General features: G+C 38.0%; 1 protein-coding gene across 5 annotated transcripts in view; it reads right to left on the bottom strand.

Annotated features, from left to right (window-relative positions):
• PRKG2 (protein kinase cGMP-dependent 2) overlaps nt 1–22,127 on the bottom strand; it is a 106,059-nt gene that overhangs the window by 21,002 nt on the left and 62,930 nt on the right. For 3 of the 5 annotated variants that reach the window (XM_086704763.1, XM_086704762.1, XM_086704765.1), the window contains 4 exons: nt 21,630–21,783; nt 19,528–19,664; nt 17,368–17,457; nt 14,925–15,066 (listed from right to left, as the gene is read on the bottom strand). In XM_086704763.1, coding sequence (XP_086560889.1) covers nt 14,925–15,066; nt 17,368–17,457; nt 19,528–19,664; nt 21,630–21,783 — 523 coding nt within the window. Of the gene's footprint in view, nt 1–14,924; nt 15,067–17,367; nt 17,458–19,527; nt 19,665–21,629; nt 21,784–22,127 lie in introns of those variants that run through there. The other 2 variants (XM_086704764.1, XM_086704766.1) reach the window with 2 other exon arrangements.

Raw genomic sequence — 22,127 nt, 5'->3', positions numbered from 1 at the left:
CTTTGATCCCATCAACTTTATTTTAATCCATTTGGTCAGAGGAAATCCACACTCAGACCCATCCAAAGTCACGTGCCTAATAAAGAAGGCCCCAGATCTTCTGACGTCAAGTTCTGTGTATTCTCTATAGACATTCATACCACCTCTGTCTTGTACCACTCTGGGTTCCACCATGAAGCCTCAGTCTTCTTTTAACACTATCTCTTCTGGGCAACAGAAATGTAAGCTTCTTCCTTCATTCAGTCAATGAATATCTACTGAATACCAATATGTACCAAACACCAGGATACAAAGCCCCATTTCTCCCAGAGATTACATTCAAGAGAAAGAAGAGAATATGCATAAAAATAGAAGATCACATATAATAATGCCAGATAGTGACATATCCTGTGAAGAAACATCTGGCAGAGTTAGGTATGGAGATCAATAGGAATTTTACTTTAAATAGGATGACTACAAAAAGGCTCTTTGAAGATGTAGCATTTGAGCAGATTTCAGCAGAAATCTGTGTGAAATAAGAAAAAGAGCTCTATAAAAATCTAAGCAAGACTAATTCTGACAGAGAAGGGGAGTGTAAAGGCCCCAGCATTTGGGAACATGCATAGTAAGTTCAAGGATCAGCAAGACGGCCAGTGTGGCTGGGTCACTGCATGAGGGGAAGAGAGACAGTGGATGAGGGCAGATTATGTGTTGGTCTGGCAAGCCCCAGAAAGAGCTTCAGATTTGTTTTTTGTCTAAGAGACTGCTGGAGGATAAAGAAGGGTGATGCATGTCCTAATGTCTTAAAACAATCATTCTAGAAGGCAAGAAAACAGACCCCCACTGTTCAGAAAAGAAATTCTAACAAAACTGGGCTTTCGAGAAGAATATCCAGAGAAGCTACACACAGGCTTTCCCTTGTCTCTATTAAATTTCTATTATTAAAAACAGCTTACATTATGCTGGGAATTCAAAAGCATTAAGTCTCCAAAGATTTTAATGAACTAGAAGGTTTTAAGATGCTTCTAAACCTGTAGCGGTGATTGCATCATTCAGAAGTAGAAAAATTAGCATTGTGGCTTGCTGGACCTGTGTCCAGTAAGTATTAGCTTCTTTCCCAGAAGTTTCTCTCCGGGTCAGTAAATTTGTCAGATATTGGTTCTCTTGGTCACATAAAAAGTGGATACAAAATGACCAGTCTAATTAAGCCAAATGATTCATGGGGACATAACATTCCAAAAAAATATTTATGTGGAATTTTCAGGTCACTTACTTTGCCCAAGTCTAGACAAGGGTAAAATGGAATCTGTTTATCCTGTCTGCAATAACCAAAGATGATTTCACGTCCTTGCGATACTAACGTCCATCCACTAAAACAGGCAACAGTGGATGGCTTCCACTGTATGGAACAGGGAGTGAGGGAGGCTAGGGTATGGAATGGATGAGTCTTTCACGGCAACAGCCCATTTTTATGGGGGTGTTGTGACTCACCTGAAATACTTAGAGCATTTACTAGTAAGTGGGCAAGGTCAAGAGGAGCTCTGCGTGCACGAGCACAAACTGAAAAAAAAAATCTTTTGAGGCTCATCTTATATGCCACCACCTCTTTGAAGCTTTTCTTGCATTTACAGAACTAATTCTCTTCTCCTATGAAGTTCTTTAACATTGTTTATACTCCACAGTTACATCCCTCATGCAGCATCATCTAGTTGTGTGTGAGTACATCTAGCTCCTTGAAGAGAAGCATTATGTCCTATTCATTTTGTAGCCCCTACAGCATTTATAACACAGCATATGTTCAACACCTGTTTGGTGAAAAAAGCTGCATGGAGAGATAACTGTTAACACTGGTTTCAGTAAGATATGTAAATGTATATGTATGATCTTTACAACAGCTTTGTGAGCTGGGGACTATCACCCCAATGTTAAAGATGAAAAAATTAAAGTATTGGAAGGTCATGGATACTTGAGGTGAGACTTGAACCAGGTTTCAAAGGGAGCCTTCCCATTTTACATAAATTGATGAGCAAGCAGACAACTTTTAAGGGCAAGGAAGCAGCATATTTTAAGCACATTGGTGGGAAAAGCTGAGTTGTTACTTAATAAATCCAGCTGATAATGGTCTGGGAAAAGGAATATAGCTGAACCTGATGATTCCTTTTATTTTTCAAGTTAGGAAAAACTCAATACATATAAAATAATGTGACATACATGCAGGTTATAAAGCAAGGGCATAAAAGCACCCTTGTACCCACCACCAGGTTAACAAAGTAGAACCAATGCAGAAGCCCTATGTGCTCCTCGCTTGATGTCCTCCTGCGTGTTACCAAGAGGCCACCACTATCCTGCCTTTTGTGTTGGTCAGGTACTCGTATTCATTTCTAATTATACCGCATAGAATCCTTAAGTAAAATAAATTCTCGTTTTTAAAAATTTTAGAAAAACCCTATATTTAGTTTGCACAAAATGCCCATTTTCACTTAAAATTATACTTGTGAATTCGATTGATATTGGCGTGCGTTTATTTTCACTGCTGTATCATACACCACTGAATTAACATGCAATGGTTTTTTGGCCTGTTACGCTGCTGACAGGCATTTGTCTTAAACCTTATTGTGTGCTATCACAGAAATGCTTCTATTAGCATCATCTTCCATGTTACCTAGCAGATGTAGATGAAAAATGGAGAAGTACAAGGCCAAAGATGCGGTGTCTTCAATTTTACGACATATTGTCAAATTACTTTCATTAGGGATCCTACTGTATTAGCACTCCCTTCACCAGCAGCATGTGTAGCATTCCTGTTGCTCAGCATCCTTGCCATCCTTTAGCGATATCGACTTTTATTTTTGCCATTTTTAAGCATCGAATCACCGTGGTTTCAATTTGCATTCCCCCCACATTAGTAATTAGTTTGAACTACAGCATTATAATTAGTTCTGATATCTGAGAGAGTTTCCTCCCACCCTGTTCTTATTTGTCTTCAGAAATGTCTTGCCTATTCTCGGCCCTTGGTTATTCTAGATAAACTTTAGCATCAGTTTTCCAAACTTCAAGGAAAGGTTCTCTGGAATTCCACTGGAAGTGTATCTAATCTGTAGATCATTCCGGAGGCTATTCATATCTTTGTGATGTCGACTCTTGTTATTTTTAAACCTAGTACCTCTTTCTGACTTACGGTAATTAATGCTCTAGCTACCGTAACAAACATATCTAAGAAAGTATAAGAGCTTAAAGCTCGACATTAATTTATTTCTCTTTTCATAATGAGTTTTCTTGGGCAGTAGGGGGACCTCCAAGCACTGGGACAGGGACACGGGCTCTTTCCATGTTATGGCTCTGCCAACTTCAAATCTCGGCATTTGTTGGCCGCAAGGCAGAAAGACTGCGTCAAGATCGTGTGCAGGGATCACTATCAGCCTAGGTCTGATAATGGTACACAGCATGTCAGCTCACACTTCATTAGCCAGAACTGTGCCCCAGGGCCACACCTGGCCACAAGGAAGAATGGGGTGCCTTGTCTAGCTCTGTGCCCAGAAGAAAGAGAATGAGCCTATTAATTTACATATTTTAACGTCTTTCTATGAATTCATCTAAGTTCCTCAACAAAGCTCTTACACGTTTTTGTTAGACTTAGTCCTAGACTTATATTTTTATTTCTATCATGTAAAATATATATGTTCGCATGTTTTTTAAAAATGGTATTTGTATTTGTATTTATCAACTGTGGTTTTGATAATTAAAAACACACTTAGTTCTCATATTACTAATCATGTATCAGCGATCATACTAAACTCTTCACTTAATTTTAATAATTTATTGTTACATTCTGGATTTCTATATAATCCTATCACATAGGAAAATAGGTTTTGTTGGTTATGTCTCAATCTTTCCATTTTATTTATATCTTCCTGCATTGGGTTAGAACCTCCAGTAAAACACAGAAGCGCTTATTTCACTGACTTTTTTTTTTTTTTAATTTTTTTTTTAATGTTTATTTACTTTGGGGACAGAGAGAGACAGAGCATGAACGGGGGAGGGGCAGAGAGAGAGGGAGACACAGAATCGGAAGCAGGCTCCAGGCTCCGAGCCATCAGCCCCGAGCCCGACGCGGGGCTCGAACTCACGGACCGCGAGATCGTGACCTGAGCTGAAGTCGGACGCTTAACCGACTGAGCCACCCAGGCGCCCCTCACTGACTTTTAAAAGCATACTTCTACTGTTTCATCATTATGCGTGGTGTTTGCTCCAAATTTTTGTTACCTATCTTCCATTGGGTTAATACAATTTATTTCTATTCCTAATGGCTAAGATTTTATCATAGGTGAATGTAGAAACATATCAAAAAATTCTCTGCATCTACGGAGGTGTTTATATCATTGTTTTTCTTTGTTAATATATTAAAATGGTGATTTGGTTTAACAGAAGTTTTTTTTTTTTTTTATTTTTTAATGTTTACTTGTTTTTGAGAGGGGGGGAGGGGCAGAGAGAGAGGGAGACACAGAATCCAAAGCACCAGGATCCAAGCTGGCAGCACAGAGCCTGAAGCGGGGCTCGCGCTCTACAAACCGAGAGATGGTGACCTGAGCCAGAGTCCGATGCTTAACCGACTGAGCCACCCAGGCGCGCCTTTAATAGATTTTTTTTAATGTTAAACTATGCTTGAGTTCCTGAGATATATCCAGTTTTGTTATGATGTCTTGTTATAATTTGTATCCAGTTTGCTAATATTTTACTTTTGATTTTTACACTAAATTTACGAGCTGGATGGCTAGATGGGACATTCATTTGCCTTCCCAAGGAGCTTCCTTTAGAGAACCAAGTTCATACTAGCCTCACAGAACAAGATGGAAATTATCTCTTACTCCTTTCTGAAAGAATTCACATATGATTAGAATTATAAGTCCTGGGGCGCCTGGGTGGCGCAGTCGGTTAAGCGTCCGACTTCAGCCAGGTCACGATCTCGCGGTCCGTGAGTTCGAGCCCCGCGTCGGGCTCTGGGCTGATGGCTCAGAGCCTGGAGCCTGTTTCTGATTCTGTGTCTCCCTCTCTCTCTGCCCCTCCCCCGTTCATGCTCTGTCTCTCTCTGTCCCAAAAAAATAAATAAACGTTAAAAAAAAAATTAAAAAAAAAAAAAAAGAATTATAAGTCCTTGAAATGAATCTTCTGGATGTGGTGTGCTATAGACTGAACATCTAGGTCTCTACAAAATTCCTATGTAGAAGCTCTAAACCCCAATATAATGATATTTGGAGGTGGGGCCTTTGGGAGGTAAGTAGGCCACAAATTAGGCCAGTTATCATGAATGGGATTAGCGCCCTTATGAAAAGAGACACAAGAAAGATTCTCTCTCTCTCTGCCACGTGAGGACACAGTGAGAAGACAGCCATCTGCAAACCAGAAAGAGCTCTCACCAGAACCCAACTTTTCATATATATACAGCATTTACATAAATAAATACATATTTCATATGTAGTAGTAAAGTTGCCCAAATACTTTCTAAACCACATAAATCTCTGCTTTAACTGAAATTATGTCCATTCATAATGGTATTTGTCTGTATCTCTTCTGTTTTCTTTTGATCAATACTTCCAGTTGGTTAATTTTATTAGTCTTCTCAAAACATCAACCTTGGCTCTGTATCCCTTTTATTTCATATTTTATTAAGTCATATGCTTATTTTTTCCCTTCTTTTCTTTGGCTTTGTTTTTCCCGTTTCCACCTTCTTAAGTTGAATGCTGAACTCATTAATTTTTTAGCCTGTCTTGTTTCCTAGTTGGAACATTTAAGACTATAAATATCACTCTATCATTTTAGTTACAACCCACATGCGTTGATATGTAGTATCTATTGTGCAACTCTGTTTTATAATATTCATTAAAGTGTCTTCTTCACTTATTTTGACATATCCCTAAAATTCCAGTGAGATGATTTATGATTTGTGTTGTCGGTTTCTTCCTGTTTTTTGTTTGCTTTAATTTCTACCTTAAATACATTGACATCAGTGAACAAAACTTTTATGCTCCTATTTTGGAATCTTTCATTCATTCCTATATGCTTAGCAATGTGCTAAGTCTAGCAGTAAGCACCAGAGCACAAGTTTCTATCGTCATGGGGCTACTAGCATAGAGGGGAAGACAGGTCATAAAGAAGCAGGCAACGGTATCAATATGTAATATGCTCTACATTGTATTTTCCTATATAATACTCACTATAAGATTGAGTTGCTCTATTACCACATGAGAAGCATTACTCACATAAGTTAATAGCACGACCATATACAACATTTACTGATGAGTGATGAGTTAATAGCACGACCATAGAGAATGTTTATTGATTTTCTGGATGACTACCAAGTTTTCTCCTGAGCAAACCCAAGAAGGCTAACTACTACACTAATTCTGCTTGGACTGAGAACGGGTGGGCTTTTCTTTAAGTACTGTCCTGCATCTTAACATTGTCCTTGATTCATTCCCGATAACCAGAAGTAAGACCCTTAACCATTATTGCCTTCATCAGCTTTCTTTGGCCTTGAAAGTAGAGAAAGATACAGGAAATTACTGGATGGACGGGTCAGAGATGGTGATGTGAGATTCTTCATGTTCTTTTAGTAATATCTGCTAATCCTTAATCTCCTTTCAGTGTATTTACTGAGAGACAGCTTGGCCCAGGTAGGATTCATTTGGGAACAAATTTGGCTGGCAATCTCAGGCAGAAGCCAATCTCTTCCTCTTGGGGAAGAAGAGTAGAATGAAGTCTTCATGCCTCACATCCTACAAATTCATCCTCTGTAATTATCACAGAAAGGCACATCCCTACATCCTCTACAGAGACACTTCCAAAACCCAGACCTTTCTCTTACGTAGATCCTTATTTTCCAGGCTTTAATTGGTTGTGCTTTGCTGGAAAAAATAAAAGGCCATTCCTTTCTTGCTGCCCTTAGATACCTAATTCCTCACAGATATTGCCAAGAAATGATGTAGGAAGACGAGAAACACCATTTAATCAAAATTTGTAGAATGAGGTCAAGGTCAGCCTTACAAGGAGTATTTGATGTCCAAGGCTAGACCGCCTAGTGTCCATTACCCAGATGTGCATTCTTGCTGTGCTGTCACCAGGCACACACCCCCTCCCCGCTCCACCACCACCACCACCCCCCCCCCCCCGCCACACACACACCTCTATTGCAGTCCCCTCAGGAACCCTCAGTGGGACAGCTCAGCTGGGCTGCCAGCCGACAACCTAATTCCTATTTTTCATATTTGCTGAAACTTGCTAATGGCTTAGTGTATGCTCAAATTTCATTAATTCGTATTCTTCAACTCTTGGGAACAATATTCTATAAGGCCAGTAGATCAAGTTTATTAATTGTGCTGTGCACCTCTTCTAAAGCTTTAATGACTTTTGGTCTGAATGTTCCATCAATTTCTGAGAGGTATATTAAAATTTCCTACAGTTGTTCAATTCTCCTTATTATGTCTTTCAAATTCTGCTTATTTTTGAAGCATTTTGGTGGGCAAATAAAAGATCAGGACTTTCATATTATCTTTCATATCATCAAAGGGTAAAGATTTTATCTCTAGGATCACTTCTTTCCTAACAATGAAATCTGCATTTACATTTGTTGACTATTTTCCAGACATCATTTTTTTTATCCTTTTAACTTCCAGCCTTCTGTATCCTCATGCTTCACGTCTGTCCCTTATAAACCTGATGGAACTGATTTTTATTTTTAAACCTATTTGATGATCTTTATTTTTTTTATCTGGAAAGCAGGCTATACATATTAGATTTCTTTCTACTCTCAGTTTTTGTACTTTCTCTTGGATTGGTTCCTGGGTTCCCTGTTTCTCTCTTGCTGTCTTCTTTTAAAATGACTGACATTGTCTCCTACTTTAATTCCAATTATACCTACACTCAGTTTTCATGCTGCTGTTGTTCAGTTATTTGGCATTTTCTCATTTTCAAGAGTATATAGCAGAATGAGAATGATTACTTTACACCATAATTTTAAAAGACTTAACATGTTTACCATCTTTCTAAGGTGACATCTCAGACCCTTCATCAGGGATCACTTTTCATCTCCCTTAAAGCACATCCTTTGTATGAAGGTGGTAAACACCCTTCATCTTTGACTAAAAATGCCCTTATTTCACCCTTTTGAAAGCCTTGGGTTTACAATTCAAGTTTATCAGTTATTTTCTGTCAGAATTTTAAAAATTCCCTCTGTGTTATGGATTCTCTTGTCGCAATTGCATTGTCAACTGAAAGCCTAATTTTTACTACTTTATATGTAAACTGTCTTTTCTCTTTGATACCTTTTAATACTCTTTTTGTTTTTGCTGTCCTCTGCCACAATAAATCTCACAGTAAATCAGGGCTGGCCCAGTGTGACCAACAGAATATAGTGGAAGTGCTGAGATGTGACTCTGAGAGTAGGTCTTAAAAGGCATCGTAGCTTTTCCTTGGATGACTCATTCTGAGGCAAGCCAGCTGCCATGCTGTGAAGACATTCAACCATTACTGAGGCCCATAATGCCCCCAACTGACAGCCAACATCAATTTCCCAGCCATATGAGTAAGTCACCTTGGATTTGGATGCCCTGGTCAAGTCCTACACAAGCTTCCAGGTGACTGAATCCCCAGCCAACATTTGACTGAAAATTCATGAGAGAGCTTAGGTCACAACCACCCAGCTGAACCACTCCCCAAATTCTGACCCACACAAACTGTGAGAGATCATAAACAAGTCTTGTTGGTTTAAGCCATTACATTTTGGAGTGATTTGTTACACAAAGATAGAGCTACAGCATATACAATTTGTCCCAGATGGGATTTGTTGGGGTTCCTTTACCTGATGATTAGTGTTTTTCATAATTTCTGAAAAGTTCTCAGCTGTTGTTTCTTTAAATACTGCTTTTCCCTCACTTTCTATATTACATTTATCTTGGACTCCAGTTCAAAATTTTAAGAACTTCTCATTGTATTTTCTTATTTTTCATCTTTTTTGTCTCTCTATGCAACATTCTGTGTAAATTATTTAAATTTATCTTTCAGTGAACTGTTTTTCTCTTTGTTAATCATCTGACATTTAACCCATTACATTTTTCAAATTAATGTATAATTTACAAACAATAATATACATAGATTTTTGGCATATAGTTCATTTAATTTTTATGTAGCTTATATAAGTAACCACAACTACCATATAGTCAAGATATAGACACCCAATAGGTCAGAAGGATGCCCCTTTCCAGTCAAATGCCTCTCCCAGAAGCACTCATTGTATTGATTTCTACCATCTATTCTAGAATATCAATAAATGTAATCATACAGAAGATACTCTTTTGTATCTGACTTCCTCTGGTCAACATGGTTTTTAAAATTCATTGTTACATTGTTACATCTTACATTGTTGCTTATAGTAATTCATTCTTTTATGCCACTGAAGAGCATTCCTTTGCTTAATGATCTATCCCTTTACCTTTATACATTTAATTGGTTATGGACATTTTGGCTGTTTCTGACTTGGGGACTTTTAGAAATAAAGCTGTTATGAATATTCTTGCCCAAGATTTTTGAAGACATGATTTCAGTTTTTCTAGATAAATACCAACGAGTGAAGTTTCTACCCATAAGTTAAATTTTTTTGTCATAGATAAAGTGTATGCTTGACTCTATAAAACTGACAAATTATTCTTCAGTCTTTCTCCATTAGAGATTTAGGAGAAAGTCCTCACCAACACTTGGTATTGTCAGTCTTTTAAATTATAGTCATTTTAGTGGATATGAAATGGTTCTTCTTTGTGGTTTGAATTTGCATTTCCTTGATGACAACTGATATGGCTCATTAATCATTCCAGTGTCTTCCTTTGTGGAGTAATTTTTCAAGATCTTTGACCTTTTTTTTTTTTTTTTTTTTTTTTAGGTTGTCTCAGGGTGCCTGGGTGGCTCAGTTGGTTACACATCCAACTCTTGATTTCAGCTCAGGTCATGGATCTTAGTTTGTGAGTTTGTGCCCCACCTCAGGCTCTGTGCTGATGATGCAGAGCCTTCTTGGAAAACTCTCTCTCCCTCTCTCTTCCTCTCTCTCTCTCTCTCAAAAATAAATAAATAAATATTTTTTAAAAATTGGGTTGTGTTTTTATTATTGAGGTGTAGGAGTTATTTATATATTTTCCAATACAATCAAGTCCTTTGTCATTTAAATATGTATTGCAAATACTTTCTCTCAGTCTATGGCATGCCTACTCATTTTTTAGTGTCTTTTAATTATCAGAAGTTTTTAATTTTGATAAAGTCCAATTATTATGGACTGCATGTTTGTGTCTCCCCAGAATTTGCATGTTGAAACCCTAATCCCCAATATGATGGTATTTAGAGGTAGGGCCTTTAGGAGGTAATCAAGTCATGAGGGTAAAGCCTTCATGATGCAATTAGGACCCTTATAAGAAAAGAGCCTCCCAACCCCATGCCCTGTTTGTGTGTGTCTACCTCTCACTCTCTCTCTTTCTCTCTCTCTCTCTCTCTCTCTCTCTCTGTCTCTCTCTCATTGAAGGAATGAGAAGTCACCTTTCAGTCTAGAAGTGGTTTCTGACCAGTCAGATACCAGATCTGCCAGCACTTTGATCTTGTTACTTCCCAGCCTTTAACTATGAGAAATAAATGCCTGTTATTTAAGTCATCCAGTCTATGAATTTTTATTATAGCAGCATAGAATTTTTAAGATTACTATTATTTGTATTCTAAGAAATCTCTGCCTACCTCATGTTGTGAAGATATTATTGTGTGTTTACTTTTGGATGCTTTATAGGTCTATTTTGATAGACCTTTATAGGTCTATTTTGATGATCCATTTTGAATTTATTTTTCTATATTGTGTGAAGTGGGAGTCAGGTTCATTTTTTTTTTCCACATATGCATATCCAGTTGTTTCAGCATTGTCTGTTGGGAATCTTGGCTTTTCTCTTTTTGCTAAAAATCAGCTGACTTTGTATGTCTATTTCTGGACTCTATTCTGTTAGATTAAGCTATTTGTCTATCCTGTATTATGACACTCTCTTGATTACTGTAGCTTCATAGTATCAGATATAAATTCTTCAATTTTGTTCTTTTTTCAAAGTGATTATTAATTTTTCTAAACTCTGTGTTTCTATGTAAATTTTCAAGTAAATGCCTTAGTTTCTTAAAAGGCACCTACTCCAATTTATATCACAATGGCCTTGGATTTGTAATTTGGAAAGAATGGACATCTTGCCAAATAGAGTTATCCAATCTATGAACATTTATACCTTACCATTTAGTTATATATTTTTTCTCAGCAATAGTTTGTGGTTTTCAGTGTGGAGGTCTTACACAGTTTTACACGTTAAGTGTATTCAAATTTATTTTATAACTTTTGATGTTATTGTAAATGGTATTTTATTTCATTTATAAATTTTTGAAGTTAGTATATTAAATACAGTTTTTATTTATATAATTGGTTTAATTGACTTGACTTATTTTATTTATATATTGACTTTGAACTGGTAATCACGCTTAATATTTCTAGTCCTTTTTGGTAGATTCTTTAGGCTTTTCTACATAAACAATCATGTTGTTTGAAAATAAAGACAGGTAACTTCTTCCTTTCTCATCGTTGGCCTTTCATTCCTTTTTCTTGGTTTATGACATTTGCTAAGACCTCTGTTATAATGTTGAAAAAAAAATGTAGGAGACATATTCCTATCTTGTTCACAGTCTAATGTAAAACTGTTCACTATTTCGCTGTTAGGTATGATGTTAACTAAAGATTTATACCTCATGCGTCATACAGTGAAGTGTGTCCTGAAATGAGTAGCTGTAAACAGCTGTAGCAATGTGGATTTTTTTCACCCAGCATGGTTCCCTTTTTTTAAGCTCTGAATATTTACTCTTTGTTGCTGTCATTCACACATTTTTACATGTATATTATAATTAATCTCAACAAGAAGATTAGTCCAATGCATGCAACTCCACGATTAATGAAACTTCCTTGGATATATAATTTTAATTATATATTCTTAAGTCCTTAATAGAATTTTTATCGATTAGTTTTTTTTTTTTTCTAAACCTGTTAGACTTTTTCTCTGTTCCTTACTCACTTGCAATTCTCGGTCTTATGTTTTATTTTTATTTATTTATTTTTTTAAAATTTTTTTTTCAACGTTTATTTATTTTTGGGACAGAGAGAGACAGAGTATGAACGGGGGAGGGGCAGAGAGAGAGGGAGACACAGAATCGGAAACAGGCTCCAGGCTCTGAGCCATCAGCCCAGAGCCTGACGCGGGGCTCGAACTCACGGACCGCGAGATCGTGACCTGGCTGAAGTCGGACGCTTAACCGACTGCGCCACCCAGGCGCCCCTCGGTCTTATGTTTTAAAAGGCATTTGATGTATCAATTTTACATTCTGCGTCTGATGACTCCAATATATGAGGCACTTATATATGCCTGCCAAGGAATGCTCATGGTACTTTCTTCCATCATGTATACTTTTTGTTTTCTCTTTTTTTTAAATGTGAGCTCATATTCTCTAGGATTTTATCTCTGGGAGTTCTTTGTATTCTGAGTTAAGAGTACATTCATCCAAAGAGAATGTCCACTGATTCTTGAAAAGCTGACCATGCTACCAACATGAATCCATTTTCAAATTCTTGCATAGGTTTTTCTATCTTTGAAGACTGAGCACCCAACCTCCATGAAGACGAGCCTATAGCCAAGAATTCTTAAAGGGGACTCTTCTGTTCTTCTACCAAATGTTCAATAATGAGAAAAGCATGTTTTCTTGCATGCACTCTGCCTTTATAAATTAAATCCTTTTTTCCTTGTTTTCTAATTTTCTAAGGGTGTAATCTGTGTGATCTCTGGCTCTTATAAATGTTCTGTGATTCAACTTCTCACACTTCCGAGGTCCAAAACCTGGTTTCCTGTTCTCAGAAGGTGCAGCTACTAAAATCCAACCTCTAGGTCATCTAGACTGCTGGGTGCCCACAAGACAGCAGCTTCCTTGTTTGAGTTCTCTGCTATACTACTGCTCAAGCCTGGTTCCCACCTCAGGGGAATCCTAGTGCTGTCTGATAAAGTCAGCCATGCACGTAATACTGTTTTTCATGTTTTATCCACATTTTTAGACACTTGGTAGTGAGAGGATTTCAGTACATCGAGTTTGATACATAGCCAGAAATGGAAATATTGAAAATTTATGTCTTAATCCCTAAAGGCTTTAGCTTTAGCTGTCATTCTTCATGTAACTAGTTGGCAAATGAGTTAGCTAGATGGATAACAATGGCAAACAGGAGAAATATTTACTGACCTCCATGTCTGTGAATAATGAATATGCTATCATATTTTATTTATTTTTTTTTAATTTTTTAACGTTTATTTATTTTTGAGACAGAGAGAGACAGATCATGAACGGGGGAGGGTCAGAGAGAGGGAGACACAGAATCTGAAACAGGCTCCAGGCTCTGAGCTGTCAGCCCAGAGCCCGACGCGGGGCTCGAACTCACGGACCGCGAGATCATGACCTGAGCCGAAGTCGGCCGCTTAAACGACTGAGCCACCCAGGAGCCCCATATGCTATCATATTTTAAATGATAGATTTAAAAAAAAAAAAAAAACAACAACTACAAAAAAAAGGAATGAATTGAATGGATAGTCTGCACAACTCATGATGGCTTTAGTTCTAGAATGTTCCAAAGAGTTTCCCTAAATAGCTGCAAGAGGCATAGCCAACGAAGGAATTGTGAAGAAAGAGGAGTGATTGAGGCCTGTGTTAGTACCTCACCAGTTCTCAAAGCTGTCTTTCACAGACAAAATAAAGCTTGAATGGATCAAAATGTTTCTTGGAAATACACCAGATTTCACATGAAAGGACTTATTTTACTCCTTTACTATGGAGGGGAATCACTTAGCAATTACACATAATAAATTTAATTCCTGAGGTTAAATAGGAATAAGCTAAATTACATGTTATTCTATGTAACATGTGGGTGATAAAACCCATCTCATCAATTGTGAAATATATTAAGTGCAAAATGTTTCGCACAGTTCTTTACACATAACACACTAAACTGCTTATAAAATGGTAGCTATTATTTCCATATATAAAAGTTTTGACGTGAGAAACTTTTAGTATCTTTGTAAATGTTACATTCAGAGATGGTTTAATGTTCCCGACAAACTGACAAAATAAACTCAGGAAAACTCAGCCTGGGCTCCCCATCCTGATGGGGTTCCCTCCTGAGGTCCGAAGTGCCCTGGTTTCTCCTCACTTATGACTGCCCAGTTCTCTTATAGTTTCACACTGAAAGCAGTTTATGTGATTGGTAGCATTTTTTTTTTTTTTTTTTTTTTGTAGTGTGACCTGCCAGGGGATTTATGTGAGGCATTAGAGATTATAAAGATGGGTATCAAGGAAAGTCTCTGTTCTTAAGAAGCCTAGAGTCTAGTGTGATTCTCAGTCCTGGTTGTACTTTAGAATCACCTAGAAAGATTAAAAAAAAAAAAAAAAAAAGCCTCTCATATGTGTATCTTTTCTCCCTATACAGACAGTGGCTATCTTGGGACAGAAGAAAGACAATCATTTTCTTTCCTTATTCCTTAGAACCAGTCCCTATATATAGCAGGAATGTATTAAAACCTACTTCAATTTATTAAACAAAAATGTTAACAGAATCCAATTTATAGGCATTCTATTAAGTGAATCCTTTGTAGCAATCACAAATATGGTTGAAATATAAAATTTCTAAGCCAAAAAGAATGTACTCATAACACTTCTGTGTTAATGGTGCCAATGCCACAGGGCATATCCCCCATGGTAAAAATAGCCAGTGTACCAAAATATAAACAAATTTGCAATTATGACACAACTCTGTGTTTAGAAAATAGCTCTTATGATACTGTAAGTTACAGAATTTGTCTTACCAATTTAAGATAACCCTCAGCATCTAGAATTAAGTTTTCTGGTTTCAGGTCTCTGTAGATAATACCCAGTCGGTGCAGGTAATCAAATGCTTCTGTCACACAAGCCACGCAGAACTTGGAGGTGGGCTCATCAAAGCTGCCTCTGCAATGAAATCATTTTCCCTCTTAATGTTCTAGACACACATATTTATTATCTATTCTACGTGTCAATTATTGCTTTGGTAAATGTATACAACATGAATGCTTTGTAGGGTATCAACACTGAATAGCATTTTGTACCACCAATGAATTACACTAAAGAAATTTAGGGGGATACTTGGTGCAAGCGAGAAATACTTAGTTAAAATTAAAGTGTCTACAACCAAACAACCACTTCTGGTAATCATATATGAACATACAAAATAGAAACGTGAGAAAAATTAGCCTTTTTTAGACATTTCTGGCAAACTCTGGAGAAAATGCAACTACTTTAACGGGCAGCTTAAAGCAGATTTCTGTAATTTATTGCTTGACTTAAAAATGACTCAAGTGATCATTTTCATTTCCTGTTGGTATAGCACATAACAATAACCCATGTAGAAACAGGGTCGTAACTCTTTCCTGTTTAGTGTAGCTCAGTGATATTAGAGTTGCCCTGTGGCAGCACTATACGTGGGTTTACACACTTAGTTATTAAAATGGTCAGTGATTTGCTGCACACAGTAAGAGAAGGGTGTGGCTTTGGAATAAGAGAAACTGGTTTTGACTCCTGTGTGTTCCATCACCATGTCCTCAGGCAAGTTGTGTGACTGTCCTAGCTTCAGGTCCCTTTCTGTCAAATGGGTTTACTACTTAACACGGTTTGTTTTGAGAATCAGACACAGTGCCTAACAGATAGTAACAACTCCCCTTTCTAAGCAGATTTGCCTGTGGAAGCAATGATGGAGGACGCAAATGTTTTTGTAGGTATCATGCACAAGTCTTTGCACCCTTCCAGGTTTTCCCCATTGGGATCCATCCAAAAATATGTTCCTAACACAAACACATCTATCTCTTCTCAGATACTCAAAGGTCTCCTATTACCTAGGTCTGTAATTCTCCACTATGAATGCACATTAGACTTGCCTGAGAGACAGTTAAAAATCATTTACTGGACTCCATCCAAGATGAAGCAAATCATAACCTCTGGCAGTAAGGACCAGCATTGTGACTTTGTAAAGCTCTCCACTTGATTGTAACAAGAAGCCAGATTTAAGACCCACAGGCCCAAGTAATACCTGTCCAAATGTGTGGCCTGGAATTAACCTCCACAATCTCATGCAAACTATCTTCTCATCCCCTTTTGCTGGGATAGTTCTGCTCCGAATTATCCACAAAGAGACATAATTCTATTTCTGCCTTCCTGTCGTATTTTACATAGGTTTTCCTTCCCCTCTGCCTTCCCAAATTTTGTTCACCTTTAGAATTTAGTTCCAGTCTTTCCTTTGTCATCACATTTTTATATCTTTCCTCTCTGAGCTTACAATCGTCAACACTCATTTGGCATTTAATTACAAATTGCCAATTCTTCTGTCATATGTAGTGTACACACTAAATAATAAAATGTTTTGGGGCACCTGGGTGGCACAGTCAGTTAAGCCTCAGACTCCTGATCTCGGCTTGGATCCTGATCTTCTGGTTTGTGAGATCGAGCCCCGCGTCAGGCTCTGTGCTGGCAGTGCAGAGCCTGCTTGGGATATTCTCTCTCCCTCTCTCTCTGCCCCCCTCCTGCCTGTGCATGCGTGTATGTGCTCTCTCTCTCAAAATTAATACATAAACTTTAAAAGCAATAATGGAACGTTTTAAAACTTCGCATTATGTTATCCCCCCAAATAAAATCTAAACTTCATTGGAGAAAAAGTTTATAGTTTTTATCCTTCTGGTTAGAAAAGTCTACGTTGTCTAGAAAATGTCCACAATGGAGCCTTGCCCCATTGGTGGTACTCAATAAATATGTGTGGTTTCAATTATGCAGGAATCACCCCTTCTGTAAAACTGAATCTTCGCAGGAATCTTCCTCTGCTTTTAGTGGGGGCTTCATGTTCCCCACCCCCTTTCTTCATTTCCCTGGGAGAGATTCAGAATCAGTAACATTTCGGCTTATAGCCACCCTGCCTCACACTAACCATGTGATTGTGGAGAGTTCACACCCTGTTGAAGCCTGGGATTCTTCGATCCCGAATATGGAAATGACAGTGACTGCCTTACAGGGTGTCTATTGCATAATTATAATGTTAGCTAAGAAAATACCCCCACTACTATTTTATCAAGTCATAATGTTTTCTTAAAACCATTTCGTAATGACTTTCTATCTCCTTAAATGATCATGAATAAAGTATATCAGATGTAGATCATGAATAAAGTAGATCATCCCTTAGATCAGATGTGAGAACACAGGTTATTGTTTATAATCCTTTTCCATTACCTGTCCCTTAATATACTCCATAGCTCCCCACCTAAGCAGGCCTCCAGAAGCATGTACACATACTTATTGTCCTTGAAAGTACGATACAATCTGTGAAGACACATAAAAACATGGTTATCGTTAAAAATCTGTTTTTGAAAGCTTTTTACAGTTGCTTAAGAACATCACCAATAACATTTAGAACACTGGTGCTCATCTCATTCCAAACATCCTACAGCTACATGGGACTTCCCTCCTTGATCTTTCTTCTTGTGTTGTTTTGCACACGTTATCCCCTTTCTTCAGACTTCCCTCCCTCTCCACACAGGGTAACCTTCTTCATCTCCGTTTCACTGCAATAGTGTTATCCCTTCCTCAGACCAAGCTCATCATCCCACCTACAAAATACAGTCCGTCTTTTCTCCAGAAGCCCAGAGACCTCTGCATATGTCTCCTTATGAGCTGCCTTCAAGCCCGTGTCTTATGTCTCTTATGTCCTCTGGTTGGTCTCAAAAACTAGACTGTGAGACAGAGACCTGTAAGCAGTAAGTTTAGTGGGAAGTGTACTTGGGAACGACATCCACGGGGGAGGAATAAGACACACTTGGGCAGCAGGAGACTTGGGCTATTTCTTATTTCAACAAAAGCCTCAGCCTCAAGGAGCTCTGCCATTATTGGATGCAGGATGTATCTGGAGACAGAGTAGAATCTTGGGCAAGGTGGCTCTCTCTACCTTAAAGCAATGGCCAGGAAAGGACTGAGCTAGAGCTAGAGTCCTCAGTTGGCAACACTCCCAGACGGTGTAGGAACGACAGCCTCAATCCTGATGTGGGACCTGGGTAGGGTGCCATATTTCAATAGTGGGTGAAGGCTTAGTGGCCAGATCATGTGCAGACAGCAGAAGCAATCTAATAAAGTGGTTCAGTGTTGGCTCTGGATCCAAGATGCCTAGGTCTGAATCCCTGACCCACCATTTATTAGTTGTGCAACCCAGCTTTCTTATTGCTCTTGAGGACAACCATTACGTTTACCTCATATCATAAAGGTCAGATGAATATATGTATATTCATTTGATTATAAATTAATTATATATTAATTTAATGTAGGTTATATATCTGCATACATAATATATAAAATAAATAAAAATATTTTAAATATATATATCCCACATATTATATATGTGAGATATATATATATATAACCACACAGTTTGCTAAGAAGAGTGTCTAGCACATGTTAATTTCTGAATAAGTGTTATTAACATTGATTATTATGTTATTATTGCCCTACTATATGCCAGGCATTCTGCAAAGAGCTAGAAATGAGAACAGGAATAAAATCCAATCCATGCCCCAAAGCTGTTCACGATAGTTTGTTAATGAATTATTGATCAAAGGGGGGGGCATTCTGGAAACATAGTTAACATAAAAAATAATTGGATGACTCTATTGCCAGCATTGCCTGGGTTCAAACCTTTTTGTCTTGAAAGAAAATGGGTGTGGGAATACGGGTAGGCAGGAAGATTCTCTCAAGACATTTGATCAAAAAACAAATTCTATTCGTTATAGGGGCACTTTATATCACCCAGGAATCACTAAAGCTACACTCTGAGGTCAGGACATGTATGAAAATAAATGTCTTGACTGGCCTACACCACCAACTGATGAATCACAAGTAAAGAGAGCTGGGGTCTAGAGTAAAATATCTCTTCTAAACTCTGGGCATAACCACAGAAAGAACAGTGACTATTAGGAGATGGATCTTTCAGCATCCAGGCATTGCTAGGACTGCGCTCTGTTGCTCACTGGCAGCCTCCATTTGCCCAAATGCCACCTCTTGCAGAAACTCAGCAACAGCATGTCCTCTGAGGGCTTCATGTGAATTCTTTGCTTCCTAAGTTCTGCCATAGGTATGGATTAAATAATCAGTTGAAATTATTCCACAATAATTTTATATTCATACACACACACACACACACGCACAATTTTCCTGAGATTTACTTAAGAATAAAAAAATCCAAACTCCTGACTCCAAACCTCAAAGTTCTAACATTTTGTGTGTTGTTGCTGTGACAGGGATGGAGAATTCAGAGTGGGGTCTTCTCTCCCTCTTCTGTTCTCTTGCGTGAAAACATTCAAAAGAGCCTACAGTCCAAATTCCGGGGGCCAAATGCTCACTTACTTCACGATGAAGGGAGAACACAACTCTTCTAGAATCCTCTTTTCTGAGTAAACGTGCTCCTGTTGCTTAGTGTCAACAATGTGCTTCTTCCTTATACACTTCATAGCAAAAGCCACATTCTCATTTTTCACTTTAACCTAAGTAAGAAGAGAAAGATCCGTCAAAACTAACTTAGTAGGAAAGATTTGTAACGTCTATATAAAACAATAGTAACCAGTGAGAGTTAAAATTCTTTCATATTTAAATGGTATGTGACCTTTCAACCACTCATCCCTCGGGGCACTAAGTTTTATTCAGGTGTATACCCTTCCCTTTCATTGTAATTTCCAGAAGAGTTCACGTATCTGGAACATGGCCCTAAAATCTTTGCATTAACACAAGAAAAAAAAAAACCTCTACTTAGATTTAATGGTTAGAAATCTATTCACTTTTGAGTGTGTGATCTAAAAAACGTTGACCAGAACTGCCAAGAATTGTTCTGTCTGAAGATTCACTTTGGTTTTCCAAACAAAACGTATTCAATCAAAACCCGTATCTGTGCTATCCAATACAACAGCAAGTAGTCGCATGGGGTTATTTAATGTAAAATTAATTAAAACTAGAAATCCAGTTCCTCAGTTGCACTAGGCACATTTCAAAAGCTTGCCAGCCACATCCAGCTAGTCACTACCCTCCGGATAGCAGAGGGATAGAACATTTCCATCGGTGCAGGGAGTTCTTTTGAAGCCTGCTGCTTTAGATGGACAAACAAAATTTTCCCTTGAAAGGAAATAAAAAAAATTTAAGTGATGTTTATTCAGATAGGCTTAAGACTCCATAAGCAGACTATATTTGACAAGAAACGAAACTGCGCAGAAATGGCTGCACCCCATACTTTGCACACATTTGCCGCTGGTGCTGCCTAGGACTTTTAAATCAGCGGTGGAATTATTGTTTCAACTATTGCTTGCTATCGGGTTATTCAATTATTGGAATTATTGTTTCAATTATTATCATCTAACTATATTAAAAAAGAAACAGATCTCAGGATTAACTCAATCCTTTTGCCAGGATCTTCGGTGAAAAATACCACTGCAGATGGATAGTGCCCTTGTCTCTCCGTATGGCATAAAAAAAAAAAGCCAAATATTCTTTGGCTTATTAAGAAGTAGTTTCTTTCCCCCTCACCCATCAGAGAGGAAGTACTGACTGGGTATGAAGCGTACTGTCCAGGTCTCCTGGCAGCATTTCAGATCTGCTCATGTCTAGGGCCATCCAGCAGATGAAGGCGTCAGCCTGGTTCCCGGAGGTTAATGTACAGTGAATCGTGAAAAATCTGCTGGACGAAGAAGGACTTGGTAATTGCCAAGGGTTCAGAGCCATCTGTACCCAGTAAGGTCACAGATCTCCATTCTACAGTTTCCTCAGAGCACCTGATCTGACAATACCACTCTGTTACTCCTTGGAAGCCAGTTATAAAGCTCAGAGAGGTGGTGATGTGGAAAATACAGCCCAAATCAGGATAAGTTCCCAGGTGTCCTGATCACCACTACAGAAGGCTGCTCTTTAAGTATTTCTTTAAATTCATCTTCTTTTCTTCTTTTCTGATGGAAAATCTTGAGCAATCCCAAAATAAGATAATCAAAGCCAAATACAGACATGGCGGTAGAGTTGTGTAAACTACAATATTAAAGATTTTATTTCTATAGCACTTCCCCTGGACACATTCTTCTTTTCTTTAGTATATAGTTAACGGGTCATAAGTGTGTGTGTGTGTGTGTGTGTGGGTGTACATTTTGCTGTTAGAAAATACATTTTTAATGTTTTATAGCCTCTGGGAATGCTTACTTGGTACATTCTCCAAAAATTATAATCAAGAAAAAAAATCACAAAAGGATGTGATGCAAGAAGCTTGAAATATGACCTATATGATTACAAGTCACTTATTAGCACAGACCTGCTACTATACAACACACAGAGTGAAAAATTACTTTCTCAATTTCAGCTCAAAGCAACATTTAAGATAGCAATAACAATTCATATATTCCTCCAAGATACCCTGGAATATAAAACAAAAAAAGTCAAAAGGCTTCTCTCAGATGCTTGAAACGTAAACCCCTTACAAGCTCAACTCTTCCGAACCCACCAACGCCCAGTGTTGCAATAATCTCAAGGTTCTGGAATGGGGATGATGAGGAAAATCTGGCCACCTTCTCCTTCAGCTGAATCATCTCCAGAGAGAGTGCTTTGGACAGCTTCCAGTTAGACATGGATCTCCTGCATAAGAAAAGCAAAACTTTGCATACACTCCTTTAGTCAGGCCAGGGTCATGCCACACCTAAATCCCACTCTTAACAATAGTATTATTTCTGCCAGTAATTACTACCCATGCTTGCTACAAAAGCTGTCTCAACTTGTAGAGGATCAGATTCAGTTATGTCTGTGGAGAAAAACAATAGAACATACAAACAAAAAACTTGCACACGCGCACACACACACACACACACACACACACACATTAATAGACAAATGTCAAACTGAATCAATGAGAGGTAAAAAGAGCTGAATTGTGTAGTATTTAAAGTATATCTCAATAAATCTGTTGTTGTTGTTGTTGTTGT

This window comes from Puma concolor, chromosome B1 (assembly GCF_028749965.1).
Source record: "Puma concolor isolate L17-30 chromosome B1, mPumCon1.1.hap2, whole genome shotgun sequence".
Lineage (NCBI taxonomy): Eukaryota > Metazoa > Chordata > Mammalia > Carnivora > Felidae > Puma > Puma concolor.
The sequence above is the reverse complement of the archived record's forward strand: the minus strand, read 5'-3'. Positions and strand labels throughout refer to the sequence as shown.